Source organism: Haplochromis burtoni, unplaced genomic scaffold, assembly GCF_018398535.1.
Source record: "Haplochromis burtoni strain Fernald_Lab_line unplaced genomic scaffold, NCSU_Asbu1 Contig_45, whole genome shotgun sequence".
Lineage (NCBI taxonomy): Eukaryota > Metazoa > Chordata > Actinopteri > Cichliformes > Cichlidae > Haplochromis > Haplochromis burtoni.
Window position 1 is genome coordinate 456,245 of NW_024582406.1, and position 26,410 is coordinate 482,654.

A 26,410-nucleotide genomic window follows, 5' to 3' on the forward strand; every position below is an offset into this window, starting at 1 on the left:
CACACACACACACACACACACACACACACACACACACACACAAGGCTCTGAATTGCAGCATGTAACAATAGCTTGCTCAGTAAAGATTAAAGGGACCGCAGCGTCGAGTCATTTTGTAAATGGCTTATGATTTATGCAGCAGATTCTATGCACTTTGTATCACTGCCAAGGCTCTACAGGAGCGGCTGTAAGCCGGACACATGGGGCTGCATGAGACGGTGTGATGGTGGATGAGTGTGATCATCACAGCCCATTGAAAATATCAATTTTTGATAGAGAGGAAAGAATAAGAAAGCTGGCATTAGAGTAATTGCTGGATTACATAAGTCATTTCATCACAGATAGATAGATAGATAGATAGATAGATAGATAGATAGATAGATAGATAGATAGATAGATAGATAGATAGATAGATAGATAGATAGATCCCATCAACATACAATCCTCTACATGCACACACTTCCAGATGCAGTATCTTTTGCCATGTATTTATTCATCTCTCTCCATATATATATAGCGTGCATGCTTTTGAGGTAGAGTGTTTCCATGGAAACAGTCACAGAGCGGGAAGGCTAGGGGTGAGGGAGTGAAATAGTTAAGAGAGAGAGTGTGTGTCTGTGTGTGTGTGGGATGACAGTGAAGTGAATTCAAGTTCATCTGACATAAACATTGCTGTCCTCATGTACATGCACTTACACACTCCCACGCACAATAACCATACCCTCTGCATGAGGGTATGGCACTGCTGAGTGCTGTGTGTGTGTGTGTGTGTTGTTTTAGTTGCAGGGAAGTGAAATTATTCCACCTGACACACACTTCTGACACCCGATAGAAACTGCATTGCTCATGTGCGTGTCCCTTCAGCTCCAGGAAAAATTAACTTCAAATCGCTCATAGATTTTAAATTATGTCCGAGCAGTTATTTCAAATTGTATATTTAGTGAATATTTAAGCTGTTTGGTTGTAGATGTTTTTCATCTCTTTGTAATTATCTTATGATAAGGACAATGGATAAGCTGGATTTTAATAATGTTTTTTAATCACAGTTCTCATGGCTGTGTTTGGCAGCCGTTCATGCAGAAATCAACCCCCAGACAGGACGACAGAGAACATAATTTTGCTTAAAGTCTTAAAACAGAGTGAAGCAACTACCCCGACTGTGTGAATAAAGGTAAAAAAATCCACCTGCCAGAACCTCTAAAGCTCGCTAATGAGCTCCTTTTTTGAAGCATACGTTTTCAGAGTGTGGTCTGACTGCTGTTTCTTGGTCAGAAACAGTAACTTCGTGGAATCTCTGCTGGTTGCATGGCAAAAGATTTCAGCCCAGAATGACTGCTATTTTCAAATCACTTGTTCATGCGCTTGTTGTTCATATGTAATGTGCACTGGATTTGGTCCTCGACTGTGTTAGACAGCAACCCTTCGACTTGATTACGATTTGGGTCTGTGACAAAAAGGACAGAGAAGCAACATTAACCACAGAAGAAAAATCCTGCCAATGGTGTGTGCTGCCCCTCGGCGACAGTCACAACAGTTTCTTTTCTTCTCAAGGTTGTCTCTTGTGCTACAGTCACCATAGGAAGAACAGTAGATAGAGACTGTAGCAGAACCGCAGTTAAGGCCGTAAACAAAGAACTTGTAATCACTCGCAGTTGTCGTCTCCAAAGCGACTTTGGCACATTAAGATGATGATAAAATGGCAATAAGACGAAGTCAGTCTGCTATCAGTTTGATTGATCGTGGTCGAATTGGCAGTTACATGCAGTCTTATGCAGTGTGATAAATTAGCTTACAGAATTTCGCATTAATTAGAAATTCACAGAAACTAATTACATTCAGAGTCCAGACAAAACATGAGATTTGAGACATTCCTTCACAAATAGAGACATCGTTGTGGCAGGATTGTGATTTAACTGTAAAATGATTAAGGAGCTTGGCAGCCTTTCTTTTTAATTTAAGAATGAAACCAGGACACAACTAGCTGAGTCTCCAATTGAAACGAGACTGGTTACAGAATTACTCAGATTGATCGCAATGTGTTGGGAATCTCTCTGCAAACTTAAGCCACTCTGATCGTTTTCGTTGCACTCACTCTGCTTTGACAGTCTGATCCTGTGAGATGAATTCACAGTGTGTGCACTGGTAAATGTCACAAAACAAGCATATTCCTTGTCCACGCTGACCTTAACCGTCACCTTCAGGCACTGCAGATTCATCCATGTAAAAACTCATGTTTGCTTCTAATATTGTAGTTGCAGAACCAGCTGTCATTACCAGCGATGATCAGAGGCATGGTAGCTGACTCAGTTGGACACAGATGTTCTTAAATGATGTATAAGACTCAAATGGAGAGACTGGTCTGAAAAGAAAATAGCAGCTACTATCAAAACAATCTGTAGATGGGTACATGTATAAGACTGAATGATAAGGGTCAGCCTTCAAAGTCTGATTGATATGGTTGTTAATTGTTTTTAATGCTGGAGATGTCGAATTTTTTTCTCACACCTTGTACAACGTGTGAATTTCCGTGTTTGTTACGTTTGAAGGATGAAGTACTGAGTGACTAATGTTTCCCTGTTTATCCAGTCTTTGTGCTAAGCTACCTACCTGCTGACTGTAGCTTTTATTTAACAGATAGAGGTTTGATATGAACTTTTTCATCCAGCTCGTGATGGGGAAATATCAGAGGGCAAATACACAAAATTTCACACTGAATGTCACAACAGAAAAGGTGAACTCATTGGCAGCGATTGAAATGTATTATTTGACATTTAGGGATGACATAATTTGCTGAAATTCATTTTCTTTAGTCCCGTCTTAAAGACATCATCTGCTGTTCTGTTGATGACTAATGTATATCTATTTATGGAAGAGCTGGTTCGACATTAGTTGATAGCTGTTTCTTGGCAGATGACGAATTTATGCAATATCACTGGGTTTGTCAGAAAAGATGCTTAAAAAAATAAGTCGATGTGCAATAAAACTTTAATGATTGGAGAACTGAGTAATGGAACCTGAATGGATGTAGATATATAGAACAAATAAGACATTTGTGAAATGCCAGTGACAAGGATATATTCCAGCAAGTGATATATGCGTCAGTCTGTTTCTTTCCTCAATGTTTTCTTCTGCAGGTACCTGATGAATGTGACGTTTGAGGGACGAAATCTGTCGTTCAGTGAGGACGGATACCAGATGCATCCCAAGCTGGTCATCATTCTCCTCAACAAGGAGAGACAGTGGGACAGGGTGAGACAGAGGGAGACACTGATGGTCTGTGTGTGTGTCGGGGGGGAGGGTAAGACACTCATATGAAAAAAAAACAGCCGATGTGCACAAAATTATAAGTCCTGACTAACCTAATTGTCCTCTGTTGTTAACAGTAAAACATTTTGTAAACTGTTAAAATGAATAGAAGCAATGAGTTAGCTGTTCCCTATGAAGTCCGCGAGTATCTGTGTGTTTTTATCTGGATCTCTTATCGTCTGATTTTCACTTTTCAAGCATTTTAAGCCTTATAGACGCAACTCTGATTAGATATTATCAGCTCAGTGAAGGTGCCTTTGAGCAATGCACTGCAGCAGAGGCACCAGAGTGGTGATGTGTTATTTGAACGCTGCTCCACAGCTGTTTTAATTTCAAAACTTGGTTAGCAGTTGCCTATTTGTTATTCGGCTTTTTTTGTTTTTTTGTTACAAAATCCTGGTTATGCGCTGTCTCCAAAAAAATCTGTTTGTTTCACTAAAAAGATGTCAAGACACCTTTAAGAACTAACAGGCAGCAAGTTATTGTAAAGACTGGGTGGGACAAGGAGATCAAGGTAAATATATGGAGTGAAACTGTATTCTCTGAGTAGAATATGTCATTTTTTATACCATCCCATACATACAGATATCCATTCATACATTTACAGACATCCTGATAATAAAAAAGTATAAGGCTAGAAAGACATCAATGATCTTAGAGAAGCAATTGTTGCTCCGCATCAATCTGGCAAGGGTTATAAGGTCATTTCCAAACAATCTGAGATTGATCATTCTGATTTACAAGTGGAAAACTCCCAAGACCTACACCAAACTTAGTGGAGGTCCCAGTAAATTCACCCCAAGGTCAGATCGTTTAATGCTCAGAGAAATTGCTACAAACAACAGAAGTGCTATATCTCAGACTCTTCAGACCTCAGTTAGCATGTTAAATGTTAAAGTTCATGACAGTACAATTAGAAAAAGAATGAAAAAATATGTTTTTTCAAAGGGTTTTCAGGAGAAAGCCTCTTCACTAAAAACAGCAGCAGCACTGCTCAGGTTTGCAAAGGTGCATCCGAACAAACCACAAGACATCTGGAACAATGTCCTTTCGACAGATGGGACATGAGTGGAGATGTCTGGCCATAATGCCCAACCCACATTTGAAGAAATTCAAATGCAGCATATCAGCATAAACACCTCATACCAACTGTGAAGCACAGTGGTGGAGGTGGCTGTAAAGTCAATTCAGTGACCTTACAGCCATTGAGTCGGCCATGAGTCCTCTGCATACCAAAGTATTCTCGAGTCAAATACGAGTCCATGTGTCTGACAGCTAATGCTTGGCTTAAAATTGGGCTGTGGAACAGGACAACAATCCCAAGCACAGCAAATATAGGAAAAAGAAAAGAAAAGTATTGCCCAGTCACATACAACCTGATAAAAATGCAGTTAGCTGCATTTAGCTTAGCTTAAGTTAGCTGTGCATGAATGAACACCTGCAAATCTCAATGAACTGAAGCAACATTGCAAAAAAGACTGGGACAAAATTCCTCCACATTGACATGAGAGAAAGTCATACAGAAAACAATTACTACAAGTTATGCTGCTAAATGTGGTTCTACAAGCTAGTGAATCATGTGGTCTACGTAGTTTCTCACCGTGCATTTTGGCTTGATTTTTGTTAAATAAATAACGAAACGGTGTAATGAATCATCTATTCTGGTTCATTCTGTTTACCTAAACCTCGTGCAGACTAGATATTTAAAACTTAGAACTGACAGAGGATGGGCAACAATAATTTGACAAATTAATGCTGTTGAAACTTTACTGGCCCTACTTTGTAAATGCCCAACAAAACGCAAGATTTACATTTGTTTAAGCTAGCTCTGTAGCGTTTTGAACAATGAACAATTTCTCGTTCTTCACCTTAAAAAAACAACAAAAACTAAAGAGCTGTCCTTACTTTGAAAGCTTTCATCCTGGCAGCAGTGTGAGGTGAGGGATTTTTTTAAGATTCTCACTGAGCTCTGCAGTGGCAGAATATGGAACACAAGTCACTAAAAAGGCCTTCGTTTTTCCTCCATGGATAGATAGATGCGTCCACTATTTGAGGTCATGTTGGAGTACTGTTTTGTCTGCCAGGGTGTTGAGACGGTCACATGACGATCACATGACTGAAAACTATGGATTCATAAAATAATGTAATTTTGGTCCTGTTGAAACAAAGAACGCCTTAAGGATGTGATCTGGACTTGCTGCCATTAGCAGCATTAACTGACACAACGTTGAGTTGAGCCGTGATTATGATGACATTATTTAAGACAATGTGTGTAGAACAAGTTGCTCAGACACTGATAATATTCTAACTGTTACTTGCTGTGGACAAAAGTAGACTCCCAACTTCCAGTGGCTTTTTTTATTAGCATGTTCTGCTAACGCTTCCACGCTCCCACAGAACAAAGGCATGCAGGTTTGAGTAACTGTGTGGTAAAATTGCCTGTGAACACAGAGGTGAATGGCTGTCCGTTTATGTGTCAGTTCTGTGATTGACTGCCAGCCTGCCCAGTTTGTATCCTTCCTCTTGCATAATGCAAACTGGGATTGGTTTCCGCCTCCTTATAACCGTCACACATGAGCAGTTATAGCTAAAGAATGGAGAGATGAGATTGAGTCTGATGCACAGAAATGGTTCAGGCACTGCACTGTGCCACAGGCCTTTAAAGCTGAGAGGTTGAAAGTTCAGCTGCGAGAGAGTTGCTGACTCGCGTATCGAAACGTATGACTTAATGAATAACAACTAAATGTCAGTCAAACTTTAAATGTAAAACTTCCGTTCAGTGAATGAAGGTGCAGATTTTTCATTGTACAGACTGGGAAAAAAGTCTCCAAGCACAGGGGGAAAAGAAGATGGTAGTGAACATATGGCAACAATAATCCCGTGTCCACAACCTTAAATGAACCTGACGCATCACCACCTGCCAAGTCACCGGCATGCATCTGTGTTTCCTGATGCTTACCCTCTATTGTTTCTGTGTCCTGCAGTCTGACTCCTTTGACTCTCCCTATTCTTTATTCTCTGTATTTCTCTCTTTCTTCTGCCTCTCTAATCTATATTCTGTCCTCTGATCGGAGAACAAGGTGAAACTCTCCCCTCCTCTCTCTCCTTTCTATCCCGTTCTCCCCTTGCAGCCTGAACCACCCCATCCCTTTTCCTCCTCCTCCTCCTCCTATTCCCTCGCTCATGTTTAATTCTTAGCTTGACTTCCAGCTGAACCACTTTTCTTGGATCCTAATGAGTTCCAGCTACAACCATCCTTCCACTGCATCTTTGAAGTAGCAGGTATATTGTAGTACCCAGTCATGCTTTTTGCCCTGGCTGGTTGATTTTAACCCTTATCCTCCAATACACCCCACTCATTTCTTAGTCCCCCACCTCCATCTCTGTCTCTCTCCATCACTTGCTCCAGCTCACTACCCCCCCCCCCTTTTTTTTTTGTCCCAACAGGAAAAAGGCTGCATTGTGTCCCAGAGATACACAGCCTTAGTTTGTCCACTCCAGGCAGCCTTGCCAAGTTTGTGCTCCCCAGAGTCCAATGTGTTTGAGCACATTTACATATTTAATGAGAGTGCAAACCTAACTTTACATACTCACACCACAGCTCCCTGTCCTCCCCTGCCTCGCATTATACCTAGTCCAATTAGCTGATGATCCATTCCCACTTCCACCCACGTCTTTCCGCTCATAAAAATGGCCCACTTGGCACAACTGGAGGAAAGGGCACAGGCATAGTCTCCAGGTATGGTTTTATGTGAGAGCCATCCGGGGGAAATTGACTAATTGATGACGCTTATTCAGTGGAGTAGAGCCACAAGGGCTAGAGGGTCCTCCAGACCTACAGCTGGACACTCCTCTACAGAAGAGCCTGTATTTTGCATTTGAATGAGCTCCATCTCTGGCTTTCTTTCTCTGTCATCAAGACACTCACTTGGCTCTTTCTCTTACTTTAAACTCTCCCTTTCTCTCTGCAAAATTAGCTGCTTCTCATCTCTTTTTTTCTTCAATTAATCTCTCCATCCACTTCTGTATTTCTCTACCCGTCCTCTACACTCTATCTGAATTCTGCACTTTCCCTCTGTTTCAGTCTCGCCCTTCAGAATAACCTTGTTCTCATTCTCTACTCTGTGTCCCAGTCCTCTCCTCTCCTCTCCTCTCCTCTCCTCTCCTCTCCTCTCCTCTCCTCTCCTCTCCTCTCTTTTTTACACACTCTCTTGAAATATTAATTTCACTTACTGAGTTGAGAGGTGAACAAACAAAACAAAAAAGTTATGGCATCTCTCTCTGTGAGTGTTCTGTTCTCCTGTTAGACACGAGGCTAGAGTGGAAGGAGTCGTGCACGAGACTGACGAAGCGAAAGGTAGAAGCTCTGGTCAGGATGACAGAGAAGCGGAGGACAGTGAAGGTAGTGGACAGACGAGAATAAAGGCAGCTGAAGCTGAAAATCAGAGTATAACTACAGGTTGTTTGAACGCCATAAATCTTGAAAATAAAGAGTTATAAATGCTTGAGGGTGAGTCTTTGTAGCAATCCTCAGATATTGTATCACGAGACGAGCGCCAACAGTCGTACTCCTGTTACTTTTTTGATAAAACCCTTGGAAGACCGTCTGTGGGAGTCAGACTATTCCCCAGACTTTTCGGTTTTAAAGATGAGGAGAGCGGTTGGTCACGAACAGCTAAGTAAACAAAAAGGGTTTTGTGTAAAGAAGATACTGACTTAACTCAGGGAAAAAAAACGGGGAAAAGCTCCTGTGACAATAAAAAGTGTGAAAAACAGAAGATAGTTTGCTCTTAGAAGGGTTTCACTGTCCCGTCTTTCTTCTTTTTCCTCTCTGCTCTGTATGGAAGATTTGAGGATTGGAACTTTAAATATCAGTGGGGGCAGGGATAGAGAAACAAAGCTTGCTCAGGGAGGGGCAAGCTCAGGTGGCTGCCCCTCCCTCAGCTTGGTTCTCCCCAAGATTTCTTCCTGTTAAAAGGGAGATTTTCCTTCCCAATGTCGCCAAGTGATTGCTCATTGTGGGTCATCAGGTTGTTGAGGTTTTCTGAGGCACACTGAGACAACTGCTGTTGGGATTTGGTGCTATATAAATAAAATTGACATGAACTGAAAAATTAAATGATAAATAAAACAGTTAAATAATGGCTCAGTAGTAGTGGGATTGTAAACGTACCACCCATCCTTCAGCTGGTAGAATTACAGGGGAACCTTATACACCTTCAGCTTCCCTTCTGTCCACCGTCATAATTAAAAATGGTCTTAGAGACATCTGGAGGAAGCTTCAGATGTGAGAAAATACACATATGTGGAATCTCTGAAGGCAGCTGGAGGGCAGCCAGGCTTGATAGAATTTAGGTTAATCAATTTTACAGTAATACGCTGGTTAAAGCAGCAATACCACCTGTTGGTTTCTTTGATCACCATTTAGTGATTTTTAGGCATCTCTTTGCTGGCATGCTGTTACCATATTGTCACTTTAATGTGCGACTGACCCATAACAGAGAGTTCTGGCAGGATTTCTCTGACTTCTGGAGTCACTGGAGACTTGAAAACAAAAAGATGTTGACAATCTGTCTCAATGGGGAGATCTAAGAAAAACACAGGTTAGTTTTGTTGGAATTCTTCTCACCAAAAATACACGGTGACACAATAGCTATTGGACAAAACTGTTTTTAGGAGTTAGAAAAGGAAATCAGGTTGTTACAGGGTAGAATTATTAGTTTGATAGTGAAAACACGACTTGGGATAGCAGGAAGTGGCTTTAGGTGGGGTTCTTCTAAAAATGTGATTTAATTAAAACTCAGGAAACTGGGGTAAGATCTCTATGACTTCTGGAAAAGCTACGAGAAGAAGTCCCTATTGCCTCTCTAAAAAGCCATCCTGGTATCTTTACAGAGAAAGTAGGGACTCACTTTCCAGACAACAGGTGGATCTTGGTGCTTGACTTTCCATCATTATTCATTTGTGCTACAGTGGGGAAGCAGGATGAAGAAGGATCGCCATTATCTTTTTAAAACCTGAACTACTTAACTGGTGTTGAAGAAAGCTTTGTACGCCGTGGCTGGCAAAGTTGTCAAAAAAGCATGACTGGCCGCTTTAGGTGGTTTGGCGTGTTGGCTTGGGGTCGTCTCCTAGGGGCAGTTGGAGATCCTTGTACAAACCTCCCATAGAGAAATGCCGTGTGGATCTCCAGTGGTGTGTTCACCAGAGAATGGTGTGGCTAGAAACAGACATGTGATCCAAGAGCAGGAAGCCACTGTTTTCTTTCTGTTAGGCTTAGAAAACTTTGAAACACCTGTGGCTTGTCTGTCCCACAAGCTTTCTGCAGTGTAGGAAGGTTTGTTTAATGAACATCTAATAGACTAATGTAAGCATGGGCTCATGAAGAGTAACCTAATGAATGGGACAGGATCTCTAAATGTTAAATTTATGAATTTTTTAGTATGAAAATCAAAGGATATGCCATCTATTTTAGCGGGTTTCTCCTGGGGTGGGTGGAGCAATTGTACATATATTAAACTTTCATTTGAATTTTCTTGTTTTAAATGAAAAGTTTAACCGATAAAGAATCTGTCAAAGGTAAAAGTCACCTCTCATCTCAAAATCACAAAAATACAGAAAGTAGAAAAAGAAGCTCTAAAATTATATTGAGATATTTTTGCTTGAACACCATGCAGGATCGCTGGTGATATATTTCAGAGCTGTTTGCAGTTGCAGAGCTGCAGTTATTTTTTTATGGTCTTGAGTTACTGCAGTGTGAAATTTAATCCAAATTCTTGTTTTTATTTTGATTTCTGCCATTTGATGTGTTTCACTGTTATTTTCGGCACTTCAAGGCTCAATCACAAAAGACGAAAATAAAAAGACTGCAAGTCTCTCCATGATTGCTATTAAGCAACTACATAAATGAATAAAGTCTTACTTGGTGTGTGATTTTAAAGGCAGACTTACTCTCTTTTGTTTTCTCGATGTTTCTCCAGGTGGGTAAATGGGAGAACGGTTCCCTGTCCATGAAGTACCATGTGTGGCCTCGCTATGAACTATACGGGGGACCAGCAAACAGAGAGGATGACCACCTGTCCATCGTGACATTGGAGGAGGCTCCGTTCGTCATTGTGGAAGACGTGGATCCGCTTAGTGGGACGTGCATGAGGAACACTGTACCCTGCCGGAAACAGATCAAATCAGTGTGAGGCTCAAATTTCACGTGTATAAAATCTGTGTCAGATTAATGCTGAAATGCCTGAGAATCAAACGTAAGAATGCGTTACAAGACAAAAACTAATTTCCACCGAGTAAAAGGTTAGATTAGTGTGAGTTTTTACACATATTTTTCCTGCCATCTGCCACAGTAGCTCACAGATCCACCTACTGCAGAACTGACCGAAGCAGAAATGAAAAGCCTGGCAACTGCCTAAAATTTACTTGTGAATGATGTTAATTTCCCACGGCAGCTTTGCGGAGCCCGAGGTGGAATCATTTCACACTTCATCGGTGTGACAGTGACAGTGCCAGAAACACCAAATCACTTTTACAATTAATGATTCATGGCCATTCACACAGATGTACATTTTTAATTAAATAATTGTCCATCTGTCCTTTTATGCAGCAATCAAACAAAAGAGTCAGGGATCTACATCAAGCGTTGCTGTAAGGGTTTCTGCATCGACATCCTGAAGAAGATTGCCAAGTCAGTCAAATTTACCTATGACCTTTACCTGGTCACCAATGGAAAACATGGCAAGAAAGTCAATGGAACTTGGAACGGCATGGTGGGAGAGGTAAGGATGCAATACGTCTGTTTGTGTCTTATTTTTTAATTTTGCACACCTTGACTCCATTACTTGCAGAAGTGACAGTTCTGCATGTAATGGAGACGATATCATCAAAAAGGATATCCACTAATAATGTTCTGGGGAAACGGAAACTTCTCATTGTCATGCATGTGCAAATTATATGACAGTTGCACTTATTTCCATCAGGACTGCTACTGTCAAAATAAAATTATGCCCATCTGCAGTCATTTCTTGCAAGACCCCCCATACAAAACAGAGCGGACATCAATGACAGCAGAGACAGCATTGATTAAATAAGGGCTTAGTCATACAGACCCGGAGGCCAACCAACTGTCAACCACCAGTTGTGACGGAAAGATAAAAATGGATGTTCCTGACCAGTTGCGAGTGATTGGTGGAGTTTGCTGTTTGATGCTAGCACCAAAAATTCCTTGTGATTTACTCTCTGAGTAAAAAGCGCAATGCAAATCAGAAACTACCCACCAACCAATTACATGCACTGGCATATTCTGCCAGGGAGGTCACGAACTACCAGAAATCAATCACAATCAGTTTAGACACATCATACATACATCATGGCCTAGCAGACCATTGTCGACATGTTGTAGTTTTTCACTGTCACCAGGGGGCAGTGTGACAAACAGTCTGTGGACTCTTGCTTGTGTTGTTATTGGTCCATTAACCAGCTATGGACAAGAACAAAGGTATATGATACATAGAGCTGAATTGAACCCGAATGTTAAAAACAATGAAAAATGTCCACTACAGCCACCAGCCAGGCTTCTCTGCTGTATTTCTCGTGCTTCACCAATTTGTGGTAATGGCCGCTGTTGCTCCCTTCCCTGTTCTGACCCACTTTTCCAGTCAGTCAGCATTGTGTTTTTGGAGGATTGGACGCAAGTATGTTTCCTTAGGTTAAAAAGCCCTCTCTGGAGGGCACAAACATAACCAAAAAAACACAAAATAAGAAAAACAGTGTGAAAAAAGTAGCTGGGGGTGGAGGTGGGTTGCAAAGTGGCTTGGAGATGCAAGATCAACTTTAGGCAGGCTAAAACAACTCTATAAACCCAGCTGAATGAGTATGAAGTATATAAGCTTAGCCATCAGCTGGTGTGGACTGGCACTGAGGCTTCCTCATATCCACTGATCTGCTCAGAGAACAGCCTGAGCTTGGTTTGAAGTAACAATAAAAGGTGCCATTTCAAAGCTATTGGCGCTACAAAATGAATAAATTGGACAGCAGAAATATAAAGTCAAAGCTGTGTACCCTTTGCCTCTTACTGCATCGTTATATCAGCTGCTTGTTGTTTTTACCATGCAGCCAGTGTGATTCTTTTTTCTCTTGTTCTGCTGAGATGAGCGGACCGCATTAGGATGCTTGGAGTTACTGCCAAGTTGGAGGTGAAGGTGAATAAAAGATCAAAGGGGAAACAAAGTTACTGTCTGCTTTCAATGTCCTGAGCTATTTTTAACTCACACAGGGGCTGCCTGAAGGGTTCGTTTCCTCTTTGAAGCTCGTTTTCATACCTTGAATTATAAGCTTCCCTTTCCGGGTCAAGCTTCTGCCACACGGGCCTAATTCTTATGTCAGATGGGTTAAGCACCTCACCCCAGGTTCAGCTCAGTCAGCTGCAACAATTCACTGCGGGCTTGAAACATTTCCTAATCGACATTGCTCCCAAGCTAAGGTCGTTGTCAGTTCTCATACTTCAACCTATAAGAGCGAACTGCACTTGTGCTGTCTGACGTTGGCCATTTGTTAATGAAGGCAAACAGATCAATAGGACCCCAAAGGTCACGGGTTGAGAACATGTTTTGTCAGAGTTGCTACTGAAGGACTTTGGCTTTGCCCAACTTTGCGTGGATAATAAAGTTCGAGCAGCCTTCGGAAGTCACAGAAGACAGAGACGAGATGAGTTTACGTGTCTGCTTTTTCCTGCGTGGACACTTTTGCTATTCAATTTACTGACACATTTAATCTCTTACATAAAGCCATTACAGTCAACCTCTCTTTAGTGGGCACCGAGCTGTAAGTGTGGCCACCTGTAATAAACTCTATCGCCATGACTAAAAGCGTCGTAATGTACCATCTCCTTCTCACCTCCACAGATGAATGGTCATTAGGAGAATAGACGGGGGGAGGGGGGCATTTATCCACCTCTCTTGCACATGCAGACAGCAGACTCTAATGTCTGAGTAAGCACAGAAAAACATGAACCAAAGCAGACACGTAGACACAAAGAAACCCTATTTGGTGAGACCGTTTCTTTATGTTGCACTTGTAAGGTCAGATTTACACTCTCACACTTCAGCAAAGCTCCGCCATAACTGCTGGATCTAACTAAATCCGACCTGCGTCCTTCTCCGCTTGGAGAACAGCCAAAACTGCAGCATATCTCACATTGACGGCGGACCGAGATCTGGACCGACGGCGACGCACGCTTGCACACGAAACATGTCTGAGCGCGCTCCCGGATATCTCGCAGAGATCATCGAGGGCGTTTTCACAATTTGCCACAGCTCACAAAGACAAAAGATCAAATTTAAAAAAAGAAAAAAGAAAATCAATGAATGTGATGAGAAGTCCTACATTTTGTCCTAACTCAATTCTAGCAGTTAGTGTCACATTTCATGGGCTGCACTGACTTGCGCTGCCCCCAGTGCACCTAATCTAAAATATTAGAGGCAATACGCTTGATTACATGAATTTTAGCCTCGCTACCAGAGACGCATAAAGACTGGCACGCGCGCACACACACACGCACCAGCCAAGACACATAAACAATCGCAAACGCAGAACCTCGCTCACTCATTCTCAATAACACCCACATGGGTCACTTTCATAACACGGAGAGAACAAGTCGTAGGAGGGAGATGGAGAGAGCGAACGGGGAGAGAGGAAGTGAGTACGCTGCTGGTTGGACTCGCTGTCTTCCCCAGGGAGATGTTCGCACATTAAGGCACGCACACACAAAGGCAATCACGCACATCCATACTCATATGCTGGTAGAATAAGCAAGATCGGAAAGTTACAAATGCACACATGCTGCACACACATAAACACTTGACAAAAAAAAAAAAAGCATTGCAGATAATGTGCAGAGCAGATGTGGAATATTCTCCCTGCCTGTAAAGGTCCACTTCACAGGTAGCGAACTTCACTCGCTTCTCTTTGTCTTTTTCCCTTTTATGACTCACTGTTGTGTGCGCGCACTCACTCTAACACTGAAGCACACAGCGGAGCTTTGACTCACACTAGTCACACTCGCCTTATTAACTCAGAGAGACAGTCCTGTCCCACTTGTGCTGTAGGGCTGTAGAAATTTGGGGCTAAATATACTACCTGTGCAGAGGTATGGAAGGGGAGGAAGGCAGGTAGAGGAAGGCATTGGGGCGGCTATTTCAAGCAGCCCTGACCCACTGTGGTAACCCACTTACTCCCTCCCTCTTTGTGTCTTTCTCCCCCTCTCCGTCCCCTGGCGAGCGTCACGAGTGTCCAGTCCGAGTGCTATATGTGTGGAAAGTGTGCTGTCTCGATCTACCGTGCTCCATCTTTGTCTCCATTGCCTCCATTTTCTTAGCCTCATGTTTCTTTGCACACTTTTGTATCCTTTCTTTCCTAACCTCATATCAAATTTAATCTCCCTCGTATGCCGGAAAACTCTTTTGGACAGCTAGCAGATAGAGAGTACCCTGTCTGCATCATGTTTTATACATGTTAATGGACAAGGAGAAGGGAACTACAAAGGAACTACAACTTTTCTCCCTTTCTCAGAACAAAGTTTAACTTGAGGAACTGAGCTGTGGTTTTGTTCTTTGGAGAGGTTGGTGTTTCAGCCTCTTTTGCTCCGCGTGGTTACTGAAGACGAGGGTAAAGTGTTGTATGTATTCTGGGACAGATGTTATTGGAAGGAAGTGAGCAGCTTGACAAGAAGACCGAAAATAAGGTCCACTCTAAAGTTTAAAGTGTTCACCAACCAGAAATCAAATCTACATGCTTTTTCCTCCAGCCTGCAGTGCCGTCTGTCATTGAGATTCTTTTAATGTGCATTTTAAAATATATCTGCTGTGGAAATGTCTGCTTTCTCTTGAATATTCTCTTGAATAAAAAATCACTTTAAAAAATCCACAATCCCTGTTGTGAGCAGTTTAATATAGGAACCAATTTCCTTCTATCAAACTACACCCAGCAATTGTATCAGTCAGCCGAAGAAAGCATCCATCCTCCCTTCAGGAGAGGCTCGTGGGTACAACAGCGAGACATTACTGCTAAATTTTTCAAATGTGTTTTTTGGAACTTTTTCCCCTCATGAAAGAAAACTGCTTTCAGCTGCTCCCTTATTAAAAAAAGAGTCGCCAGAGAAGGTGGTGCCACATATTTGATTTGCCAGATTTGCCCTTCCTGACACAACCGTGAAGGAGTTTGTGTCCATTCCTGGGATCAAACTGGGGATCTTTTGTTTGTTAGGTGAATGTGCCAAATCAAGTCCCATTTATATCCTTTATATTTAAGAGAAGGCCGACATCCCTTCAGCTGATATCTTTAAAACTGTGAAACTGACAAAAAACACTAGGGGATAAATACAGGACAGAGAAAAAAAAACCCTAAATTTAATTTTGGTCCCAATAATCCCTTTAATATGTCTTCCATAAACAAAGCATAGGTCTAACTCATGCTTTCTATGACCTTTAGATATCTGGAGCTAGGGAGGCAGTACATAATCAGGTCTGGTTGTTTGTTTGTCTGTTTTTTAGCAGTCTAGCATCCACAGTTTCAGAGATATCATTTTCAAATTATGTGTGATGCTAGATACCAATTACAGCTCGAGCTGATTGGTGAAAATCAGGTCAATTGGACACCAAAAGTGAAAATCAGTAAAACCTTTACTCACAATTTATTTTATGGGTCATCTTCAAAATTTACAAAATACTAGGCCTTAAGGGACACGAATACCTACAAGTTGGCTAAGCATCTGACCTCGACCTTTATTATTAGTGCCAGAGGTCAAAGTTGACCTTAAAAAAGTCACATATTGAGTAATGCATCACATAAAAGGGCATAGAGACAGCTGTACAACACACTTTTTTGCGCTGTCTGAGTGCTCTTGTTAACTAATTAACTCTGTGATTACACCGGCCTTGTTTATGATCTACATAACGACCTGTGACATAGGATGCCGCCATATGCTTATGAATTGTGACCATGTGATCATCTTAAAGTCAGTACAAAAACATGTCCTATCGTGAAACCTGCTCGTTACCATTGACATGTTAGATAATCCAGAACTTCTCTGCTAAGAGGCTCGTTTTTCATTCATCTTGAAGCAGAGGGGAACCTGAATAGACGCTATAAACAGTATTTGCTTTCCACATTAATGATCTTTAAACTATAAGGATGTCCACCTTTGTTACATCGCCAAACAGGATTGATTCACATTTAGAAAGACTGCACAGTCACCTTCAAATGAACCGATGGCTGTGATATGCTATTTTTATGCTGTTTTATGACCAAAAGCTATTCTTAACTATCTCCATTGAAATAGTTTTTTGGAATGTGTTTGTTGCCACAGTACACAAGACTCCATTCATTGCCTTACTCTGCCTCTGTTATTGATAGCTGCCTGACGGATGTGTTGAGAAACAGATAACAGACACACTTTCTCTCTTTCTGCTTTTTTTTTTTTTGCATCTTGCCTAGGTGGTGTTAAAAAACGCTCACATGGCCGTCGGCTCCTTGACCATCAACGAGGAGAGGTCAGAGGTCATTGACTTTTCCGTCCCCTTTATTGAGACAGGCATCAGCGTCATGGTCTCTCGCAGCAATGGCACCGTTTCGCCCTCGGCTTTCTTAGGTGAGGAAGGCGAGCTGTAAAAGGTTGGGGGAGGGCGGCAGAGATGGATCAGGGGAAGAGACCAAAGGCTGTGTTTTGACCTGTGTGAGCACTGATCCAGGAGAGACCGGTCAAACTTGTAGGAATGTCTTCTTTTGTGCAGTTTATTGAAAAAAACTAAACAAAAACACAATAATGGATAAGCCACCAGGCATTTAAGCACTATTCTTAAAGGATTGATCTTCATTTGTGCTCTGATCTGGCGGGTTTTGGAAAGTTTTTTTTTTTTTTAAATCAGCATTTTGAATGTAGGATGGCCTAATGGCCAGTGCACAGGAAGTGGAGTTTAATTTAGTCATGCTTAAAATGCATTGTTCTTTATCAAATGGCAAAAAATAAGAGGAAAAAGCATGCATGTTTGTTAAGCTAGCATAGACAGGCCTCTTCATTTAACTGTATGTGGACCAATGGTGCTTTTGTCCCTAGTCAGCTCCACCAAAGCCCCTTTAAAGAGAACAAAATCCCCTCTGTAGTACAGACCCATATAGTGTATGCAGTTTGTACTGGTGGTGGAGTCCAAAATGATCCATAGAGTCCACCCTGGAGGACAAATTGCATTTTAATATCTTTATATTTACACGTACAGTAAAGCTGGATCCTTTTGAACTGTACAGACTTTTTCAGTTTCACTTAAATGGTTTGACTTAACTCCTAAGAATTCTTGAAATCTTTAAGTTTAAAAGCAATTTTTGCACAAATGTCTTTTCTTTAGCCTTCCTGACAAACGGACAGTGATGACTTTTTATTACGCTGTTTGATTTTTTTCCCCTTTAAAAGTTGAACAGAAAGAGATTTAGTGGCCACGCCAAATGATAGGAGCCAAGTTTCAGCACATTTGCACAGCGAACACTGGAGTGCATGATAATACGGCTAACTGTTTTGCTCCCTGTCTCTTTGCCCTCTTATATTTCCCACTCCCACTCCATTTCTCTGATGCTTCCTTCCTCTTCTCAATCTGGCGCACCACATTTGCATATTTCTCTTGCCCTCTCCTCTCTCTTGCTTCATTTTCTCTTTCTCTCCGCCGCCCTCGCTCTTTTTCCCTCTCCCTCGCTTTCTGCTAATGTCCCTTGTCTATTCCCCGTCTTCTGCCTCCTTACACACCCCACCGCCGCCCCACCCGTTTACTTATCTCTCTCTGTCCATGCTCCCCCCCTTCTCCCTTCATCTTTCTCTCCTCTTCCCTCTCTCGCCCTCCAGAGCCCTTCAGTGCGGATGTGTGGGTGATGATGTTCGTGATGCTGTTGCTGGTGTCAGCAGTGGCTGTGTTTATATTCGAGTACTTCAGCCCTGTGGGCTACAACCGGTGTCTGGCTGACGGCAGAGGTGAGAGGCTTCAGCGCAACATGCGCGCGCGCGCGCACACACACACACACACACACACACACACACACACACACACACACACACAGTACCTGTCGGTGACTAAACCATTCAGTGATATAGATGTAAACAGTCTTATAGCTGGGTTGCCTTCTTCATCTGTTTATCTATGTTTAATATCCACCAATAAATAGACCAGCAGTATTTATAGTTCTGCATTTCAGCATTTATATTGATTATAAGTGTGTCAAAGCACTTAGTTCGCAGGTGAAAATGTCACGTTTTCAGTCTTAAAATTACCACAACAAAATGACATCCTGGTTAAAAACTTTGTTTTGTGTGCTGCAGCTGCTCTCTGTGACCTAGAAGATTTTCAGAAAACACATGTACACATGTTGCCTGTGCACGTAGCCCAGGCAGCAGGTCTATTCAGATTTCTTTGATAGGTGAGATGATATTTTAGTGACCTTGGGTCCAAACATCACACGTATTGAACGCACATAACTAGGTACAGGAATAGCTGATAAACACTTTGATATACGCAATACACACTTGCATGTTTACCAGTACTTACCCAGCATTTACTTGTCTGTTGTCGGCTTTATTTTCAGACACTTTTTGTTTCAGATTTTTTTTGAAAGCATCTGAGCTGACAGCCAAGTTGGAAATTGTGGATATGACACTAAACACCTAATAAGATCCACAGAAATAAATAAATGTTGTGGATCAGTATCAGTTCACAGGTTACTTGTCTTAGCTGGTGAGGTTTATGAATGAGAATGGTGGCCAGTAATTTGGTTCTTCAGAGAAGGAGTGTTCAGTGAGATTTGCAGTCTGAGTAGCTATTTTCTCCAAAGAAACAAGTGCAGGTACAGATGCTTCCTTTCTGTAACAATACAAGAGTTGGCCCGTGTTGTACAAAATGTTTTTCGTTGTTCACAAAAAATGAATGAGACACAGAAACACATTGCAGGCCACCTCCACATATAGCCTAGACCAGCTGTCCTCACTGACCCATTGACTTCATTCTCCTCGTCCTCCTTCACCGGCCTCTCTTTTTATCATTTACAGTTGTGTCTGCAGTGCACAGGTTTCAGCAAATCCTCCAGCGCTGCTCACACCGGACAAGTCATTTGCATTCATTTTCATATTTCACGCGTCAACTCTGACAGCATTCGTCTTAGATCTCCTCAGCTGAAAAGATGAGAAACAAGGGAAAAAAATCAATGTCTCCCTCAACTCTCTATCTCTAATGTGGCTATATATAGACAATAGTTATCTTTTTTTCATTCCTCTCATCCTTCATCAGCTTCTGGAGAAGATGTACTCCTCCCTGAAGCGCTGTTTTCTTTCTATGTGCCTCCTTGTTTTATCTGCTTGTAGCGCCGTGGGAGTTTGGTATCATGAAGAGTGCAGATCGAAGTTTGGAGTCAGAAGATCTGATGTAATAACATATCAATGACTCGGCTGCAGATTTGTAAAATCTCTGCCCCAATTCATTGAAGTAACTTTCTTGCAAACTTCACAAAGGAGATTTTTGGCACGATAAGGACAGTTTGTCCATGAACAAACGGTCCACACAACAATACACACCCACATGGTTGCACACAAACACCCTCTCATTCTCTCTCACACAATCACACATACCCACACAAATTATGAACCAACTGCTAATCACAGCATAATGGCTGTAATGCACCAGTCTGTCAACTCATAGACAAATGGAACCAACAGCGCTCTAACAAATTACATAAAACAAAGAAAATCTACTTACTGCAGTCACATATAAGATTATATAGGTGACATGAAACAGCAGGTCTTCCTTGTCATCATGTAAATCTGTATTATATTATAAAAATATTAAAAAACAAACCAAGAGCTACATCTCAGACTCTGCAGACCTCATTTAGCAAATATTAATGCGAAAGTTGATGACTGTAAAATTAGAAAAAGACTGAACAAGTGTCACTTGTTTTTGAGGGGTTTGCATGAGAGAATCTCTTCTCTCCAAAAAGGTTTGTAAAGTTGCCTCTGAATAAACCACAAAACATCTGGAACAGTTCCGTTTGGACAGGTTTGTCCATAATCCACAGTGACAGTCAAACATAGCATAACAGGACAAACACCTCATACCAACTGTCAAGCATGGCGGTGGAGGGTGATTATTTGGGCTTGGTTTGCAGCCACAGGACCTGGCCACCTTGCAGTTGTTGAGTCTACCATGAACTCTGTTGTATACAAAATGCTATTCAACAGCAACAAATCTACTCAAACGAGCAAGTGAAACAAATCTAAACAGAATGTATGACAAAGAAAAGAATCAAGTTGGTCCAACGGCCAAAGTTTAGACCTCAACCTGTATCGCGTGCTGTGATAGGACCTTAACAGAGCTGTGCATACACAAATGGCTGCAAACTTAAATGGACAGAATAAACTATGCAAAGAAGAGTAGGCCAAAATTCCTCTATAGTGTTGTGAGATAACATCATAAAGAAAACCATTACTTCATGTTACTGATGCTAAAGGAGATTCTACAAACTAGTAAATTATAGAGCATGCTAAGTTTTCATAGAGTCCTGTGAAAACCTTATTTTTCACATGATTGTATAATACGGTGGCTGGTTTGTGAAGGACACGTTTCAGGTATTTGGACAAGAAGGTGGAGTGTCATGCTATCAGCTAAATCTAGCTTCTTGGTTAATACAGTGAGTTCGTATACTGTATGGCTGCGAAGCACTGACACAGTGCTCAGTAAGATACAAATAACATATTGTAAAGTTACAGTTTAAAGCTGAGTGTGTTACAAACTCTATTTTGAAGCCAGATCCAAGTGGCTACTCAGGTCTAGCATGTTAGCGAGCAAGCACTTGCTAATTAACACTAAACCAAAGCTAGTTGTTTGTCATGAAGCAAAGTCCTGGATAAATTTCTTTATCAGAAACATAGAAGGGGAAAAAATGAAACTCCTTGATCATACTGAAATCCTAAAATGAATATATGTAGCAAATTAATTCTAATTTTTGGTTTTGTTCTTCTAAATAGATCACTGATGTCCTGGAGAATTGTTCAACTGCTCCAGAAGTGATCTATTGTCTTTAACCAATAACTCTATTTAATTTAGAGCCCCATGGTCCATCCTTTACCATCGGCAAGGCCATCTGGCTGCTGTGGGGTCTGGTCTTCAACAACTCTGTGCCAGTGCAGAATCCCAAAGGCACCACCAGTAAGATCATGGTATCAGTGTGGGCCTTCTTTGCTGTCATCTTTCTGGCCTCCTACACTGCCAACCTGGCTGCTTTCATGATCCAGGAGGAGTACGTGGACCAGGTATCCGGTCTGTCAGACAAAAAGGTAAGGTGAAAGGTTTCTGTTTGATGCTGTGCCACTCGCTCGTCCTTACCCAATGTTGTGTGAAGACTTATCAGAGTTTTACACGCCTCTCCGTTCTCTGTTTTTTATGTTCAGTTCCAGAGTCCCAACGACTTCTCGCCTCCGTTTCGTTTTGGCACTGTCCCCAATGGAAGTACAGAGAGAAACATTAGAAACAACTACCCAGAAATGCACTCCTACATGACAAAGTTTCATCAGAGAAATGTCAATGAAGCTCTGCAGAGTCTCAAGTCTGGGTAAGCATGTTCGCAACAAAGTGGTTAAAAAAGAAAAATGTCAAAATGAAAATGACCACATTTATGTTTAAACTTCACAAATCTATTACTGGCAAATTGTGTTAGAATATATTACTTGAGATACTGAAAAGAGTATTTCGGTCAGTGTCACCCCTAACTGGTCGTACAGATGACTGCCCTTCCCTGAGCTTGGTTCTGCTGGAAGTTCTTCCTATTAAAAGGGAGTTTTTCTTCCCACTGTTGCAAAGTTCTAGGGCTTAGTGGGCTGTCCGATTGTTGGGGTTTTCTCTGTCTTATTGTACGGTCTACCTTACAATATAAAGCACTTTGAGGCAACTGTTTTTGTGATTTGGCATTATATGAAAAAAACTGAATTAAACTGAGTGTGCATTTCTTTGTTTTGGGCACAGTATTATTTATTATGGTGCAATCTGCTTTTTGTTCATTTCAATTGATTGAATGCTTTTTGGAATGGTGCTAATCATGTTTTAAAGTACCCAGAAGCACTATTGGACTCACTACGATGATCAGAATGTCTGTTTCAATAGAAGTGTAAAATTCAGGCTACGATGACTTAAAAAGTAATCACTGCGAAATTCTCTTGTTTGTCTTGCTTCATGTAAATATATCTCAGCTGAATACGTCCAATAATACTATCACTCCCCCTCTTCAGTTTCATCAAGTGCGCCTTTTCGCCAGTTTGTGTGCCAGCCCCAGCCTTTGGCAAACCAAGTGGAAGTCTATTAGACTTATCAGCAGCTTAGAGCTATTTAGCAGGTTAATTGGAATGTTGTAGCTGTGATGTCTGACTCCCAAGTGCTAATTAATTGTAACCTATCGCTCCTCCTCTTTGTCCCTCGCTCTCTTCTTCTCCAGCAAACTAGACGCTTTCATTTACGATGCGGCCGTGCTGAACTACATGGCTGGCAGGGACGAGGGCTGCAAGCTGGTGACCATTGGCAGCGGCTACATCTTTGCCACCACGGGGTACGGCATCGCCATCCAGAAGGAGTCGCTCTGGAAGAGACATGTGGACCTGGCCATCCTGCAGCTCTTTGGAGACGGTGAGCGAGCGAGCTGACACTCCACCGTTTAATGATGTCACGCGCGCAGCTGTGCTGATGCGATGAGTTGTATAATTACACATAAACGGATCGGATAGACGCAGAGATAAGACCAGCTTAACACAGACGTTAACAGATCAAAAACTTCTCCGTGACCTTGAGGCAAATATTAAAGGATAGGTGTGCCCAACTTATTCTGTTGACTTATTCTTTTGGGATAACATTGTGTTCACCAAACTGTTTAAACTGTGTTATGACAGCAGGACAAGCTGAAAAACAATTATCAGATGAGCTAACCCAGGTTACTATCAGGCAAATTTGAAATTCAATGCACCTGAAAAACCTTACGATCCCTTGTTAGACACGAAAACCATTTGTGTGTACGGCTGTGCAGTACTGAGGGCATCTCACATGTAAGGGGTAGGGAACTCCAGGCCTCGAGAGCCGGCGTCCTGCAGGTTTTAGATGTGTCCTTGTTCCAGCACAGCTGATTTAAATGGCTAAATTACCTCTTCAACATGTCTTGAAGTTCTCCAGAAGCCTGGTAATGAACTGATCATTTGATTCAGGTGTGTTGACCCAGGGTGAGATCTAAAACCTACAGGACATCGGCTCTCGAGGCCTGGAGTTCCCTACCCCTGTCACATATGAACGAGCAGATAAAATCCCAGACAAGCAGCTGAGAGTTCGGATCTGACAAACGTGGCTGACCTGTGAGTTTATTTGAATGACTGAGTGCCTCATGTGTTTTTGCACCATTTTACTTTTCTAATTTTAGCTAATGACTTCATGTCTACAGTTTTCATACATCATTGCCAGCAGGAAAAAGAACTAACGTATGAAAATGCGATTTAAGTAAGAGCTATAATGGGGGGAAGAAAACTAAAGCTCCATCAATATGAACAGCTTGAGGCTTTGCTGTAGGCTCGTTCTTATGAATATTGTCCAGTGTAGACTTTCTTATTCTTCAGGTTCTGCATTTTTGATTTAAAAAAAAAAAAAGAAGCTGGACGAGCAATGATTCTCTGTTTATACTTACTGACCACCAATTGGAGATCTCAGACAAAAGCAGGTAAATTCAGCAGCTTTCTAAAGTCCTCTCAGACTTAATTCCTCCCCCGCTTTTTTGTTGGCATGTGAAACAGAGCTCGCTTTAAGTGAGATCATGTGACTGAAGCAGGAAGTTTAGGATGCTCCTCTGCCTGAAAAGCCTTTAGATTACTTAGGACAGGGGTTGGCAACCCTGGGCACAGCTGGCACGCGAAGGGTTAACTGATGGCACGACATGCAGTGAGTAAATCTGAGAAGGTGCATTAAAAAAATAAATGGCCGTGCCACCGGTGCACATCGCAAATTAGCTCACATAGAGACATTAGTTGTGCCGCTTCTTAATAACGGTATCTTAGCTAAGAACCCCAACTACCAGATTCAACTTATAATTAGTTAAAAATCACTTAGCCTACCGGTGAGAGGGACGTTGCTAGCTGGCAGTTTTTTCAAGCGATGTTGAAATTTCCACATTCTGCTACTTCAAATGCTTCAGGAGCTGTCTGCTCAGCGCAGCATCAGCACCACGGAAATACACACAAATACAATACTGCACTATGCCATCATCTGCAAACAAATATAGTTCTATAAAGTTGTTCTATATAGTGTGTAACTGTTCATATAGAGCGTTATTAAATGTATTGCTAATGCGATGGTTGATATGGGACATTAACTTCTGAGGAAATGTTAAATGGTACTCATCATCAGAAAGGTGTCCGACCCCTGATTTAGACGTATGTTTAAGGCTGTCTTGTCCAAAAAACTACAAAGTTTCTTCTGGTGAATTTTGCTGAATCCGATCGTGCAAACTGCTGTTTGATTGACTGTTTCCTTGGCAGCCGTGCACCCTTAAACAGAATCTCCACCAACATTTGACAGAGGAGGAGGGTCAGGGTCACTGGCTATACCTTTTTAACACCGTACGTTTGTCACTGGCTAGTTTTAAGGGTCATTTCACAATTTTTTACAAACTGCCTTTTTTCCTCTCTTGATTTTTCTCTCATGAGTTTGGCGGCGGTGAATCCACTGAGGTTAAACTAATAGACTTTCAATCCTCAACAGCATTCTTGACTTGCTGTGCTGTTATACTGAGATTTTTCTTGCCATGTGCTCCTTTCCATCTACCAGGCGTTCTTTTTTGTTTGCTTTTGCTTTTGACTATGAACCCAACTGTTGATTTTGGCAAACCAACTAGCTTTGATACGGCTCTAATAATTTCTTATCTTCTTCACTTGCTCGGCTGACTCTTTGCTCTGCATATTGCCAGGGTGCTCCCACTCAAACTAAATGTAACTGAATTAGCTACGAGCCTCATGTGAACTCTTCCACACCCCAAAAAAAAGAAAAGCCAATTTCGTTTTAAAACTGCTACAATTCTGGCACTGTGTGATAGAAGAGCTATATCTCCCACACAGTTCTTTCTGTATCACTAGTGAGGCACAGAGCCTGAAGACTAAGAAATGTGTAACTGTCTATATACTTACAGTCTGGACTGTATTAGCGTGAAATACAGTATTTTCATGAATGTTTGAAATCCCTTCCCTTCACTCATGCAAGAAAAAAAAATCTCTCTCAGACTGTAAAATTGTTGATCTCACCCACTCCCATCTGTTCAGGAAAGGATTTTGGAGAGAGCTAGGATAAAAATCATACTTTTTCTTGTGCGTCTGCTTGGCTCTGCGAGTCAAATGTACTGTAAGTCCACTCCCACATATTGTATCTCAAATGCAGAGTGAAAAAGTAAAACGTTAGGAATACAAGTTGAAATTTAGCTCCCACTGTGGGAAGCTGGTGGTTTATGATCATGTTTGCCGTTTATGGGAGACTGTGCAAAGCTCTCCGGGGTTTGTTCTTTAGAGACACACTTTGTCCCAGCTGTAGCTGCAGCATTAATGAGTCTGTGAATGAGCAGGAAATAAAATGCGTTCCAAATGTCCATTTTTGAGCTCTTCGTCACGCACAAATTAAAACGTCACCAACAATGGCTAGTTGTGAAGTTTAACCACTTTAACAGCCTGGTTTTGATATACAGTTAATTCAGTATGGGAAGTGTAATGGAAGTTTTGTGTGTGTCTGTGTGTGTGTAGGTTCAAGTGCGTGTGGTGTAGCTAGTTTATTTGAGCACGGTCCAGAGTGTTGTGAGCATCCTGAGCCAAGGGCCCTCAGGGGCCTGCTATAGTGTGTCCCAGTTAGAGGTGCCAACATAGCTCCTGGTGTATTTCTAAACCGTGTGTGCATTAGTGTGCGGGTTTGTGTGTGTGTGTGTGTTTGCGTGCACATGTAAATATGGGTCAGCCCTCCAAAAATGAGTGCCTGCCTGTGTGTGTGTGTGTGTGTGTGTGTGTGTGTGTGTGTGT

At 41.8% G+C, this 26,410-nt stretch overlaps 1 protein-coding gene across 5 annotated transcripts in view; it reads left to right on the forward strand.

Annotated features, from left to right (window-relative positions):
• Positions 1-26,410, forward strand: part of LOC102313818 (glutamate receptor ionotropic, NMDA 2B) — a 141,005-nt gene that overhangs the window by 93,314 nt on the left and 21,281 nt on the right. For all 5 annotated transcript variants that reach the window (XM_005940750.3, XM_042220232.1, XM_005940751.3 and 2 more), the window contains 8 exons: positions 3,135-3,249; positions 10,287-10,495; positions 10,916-11,087; positions 16,801-16,954; positions 18,194-18,319; positions 21,438-21,667; positions 21,782-21,942; positions 22,819-23,006. In XM_005940750.3, the coding sequence (XP_005940812.1) occupies positions 3,135-3,249; positions 10,287-10,495; positions 10,916-11,087; positions 16,801-16,954; positions 18,194-18,319; positions 21,438-21,667; positions 21,782-21,942; positions 22,819-23,006 (1,355 nt within the window). The remainder of the gene's footprint in view (positions 1-3,134; positions 3,250-10,286; positions 10,496-10,915; positions 11,088-16,800; positions 16,955-18,193; positions 18,320-21,437; positions 21,668-21,781; positions 21,943-22,818; positions 23,007-26,410) is intronic.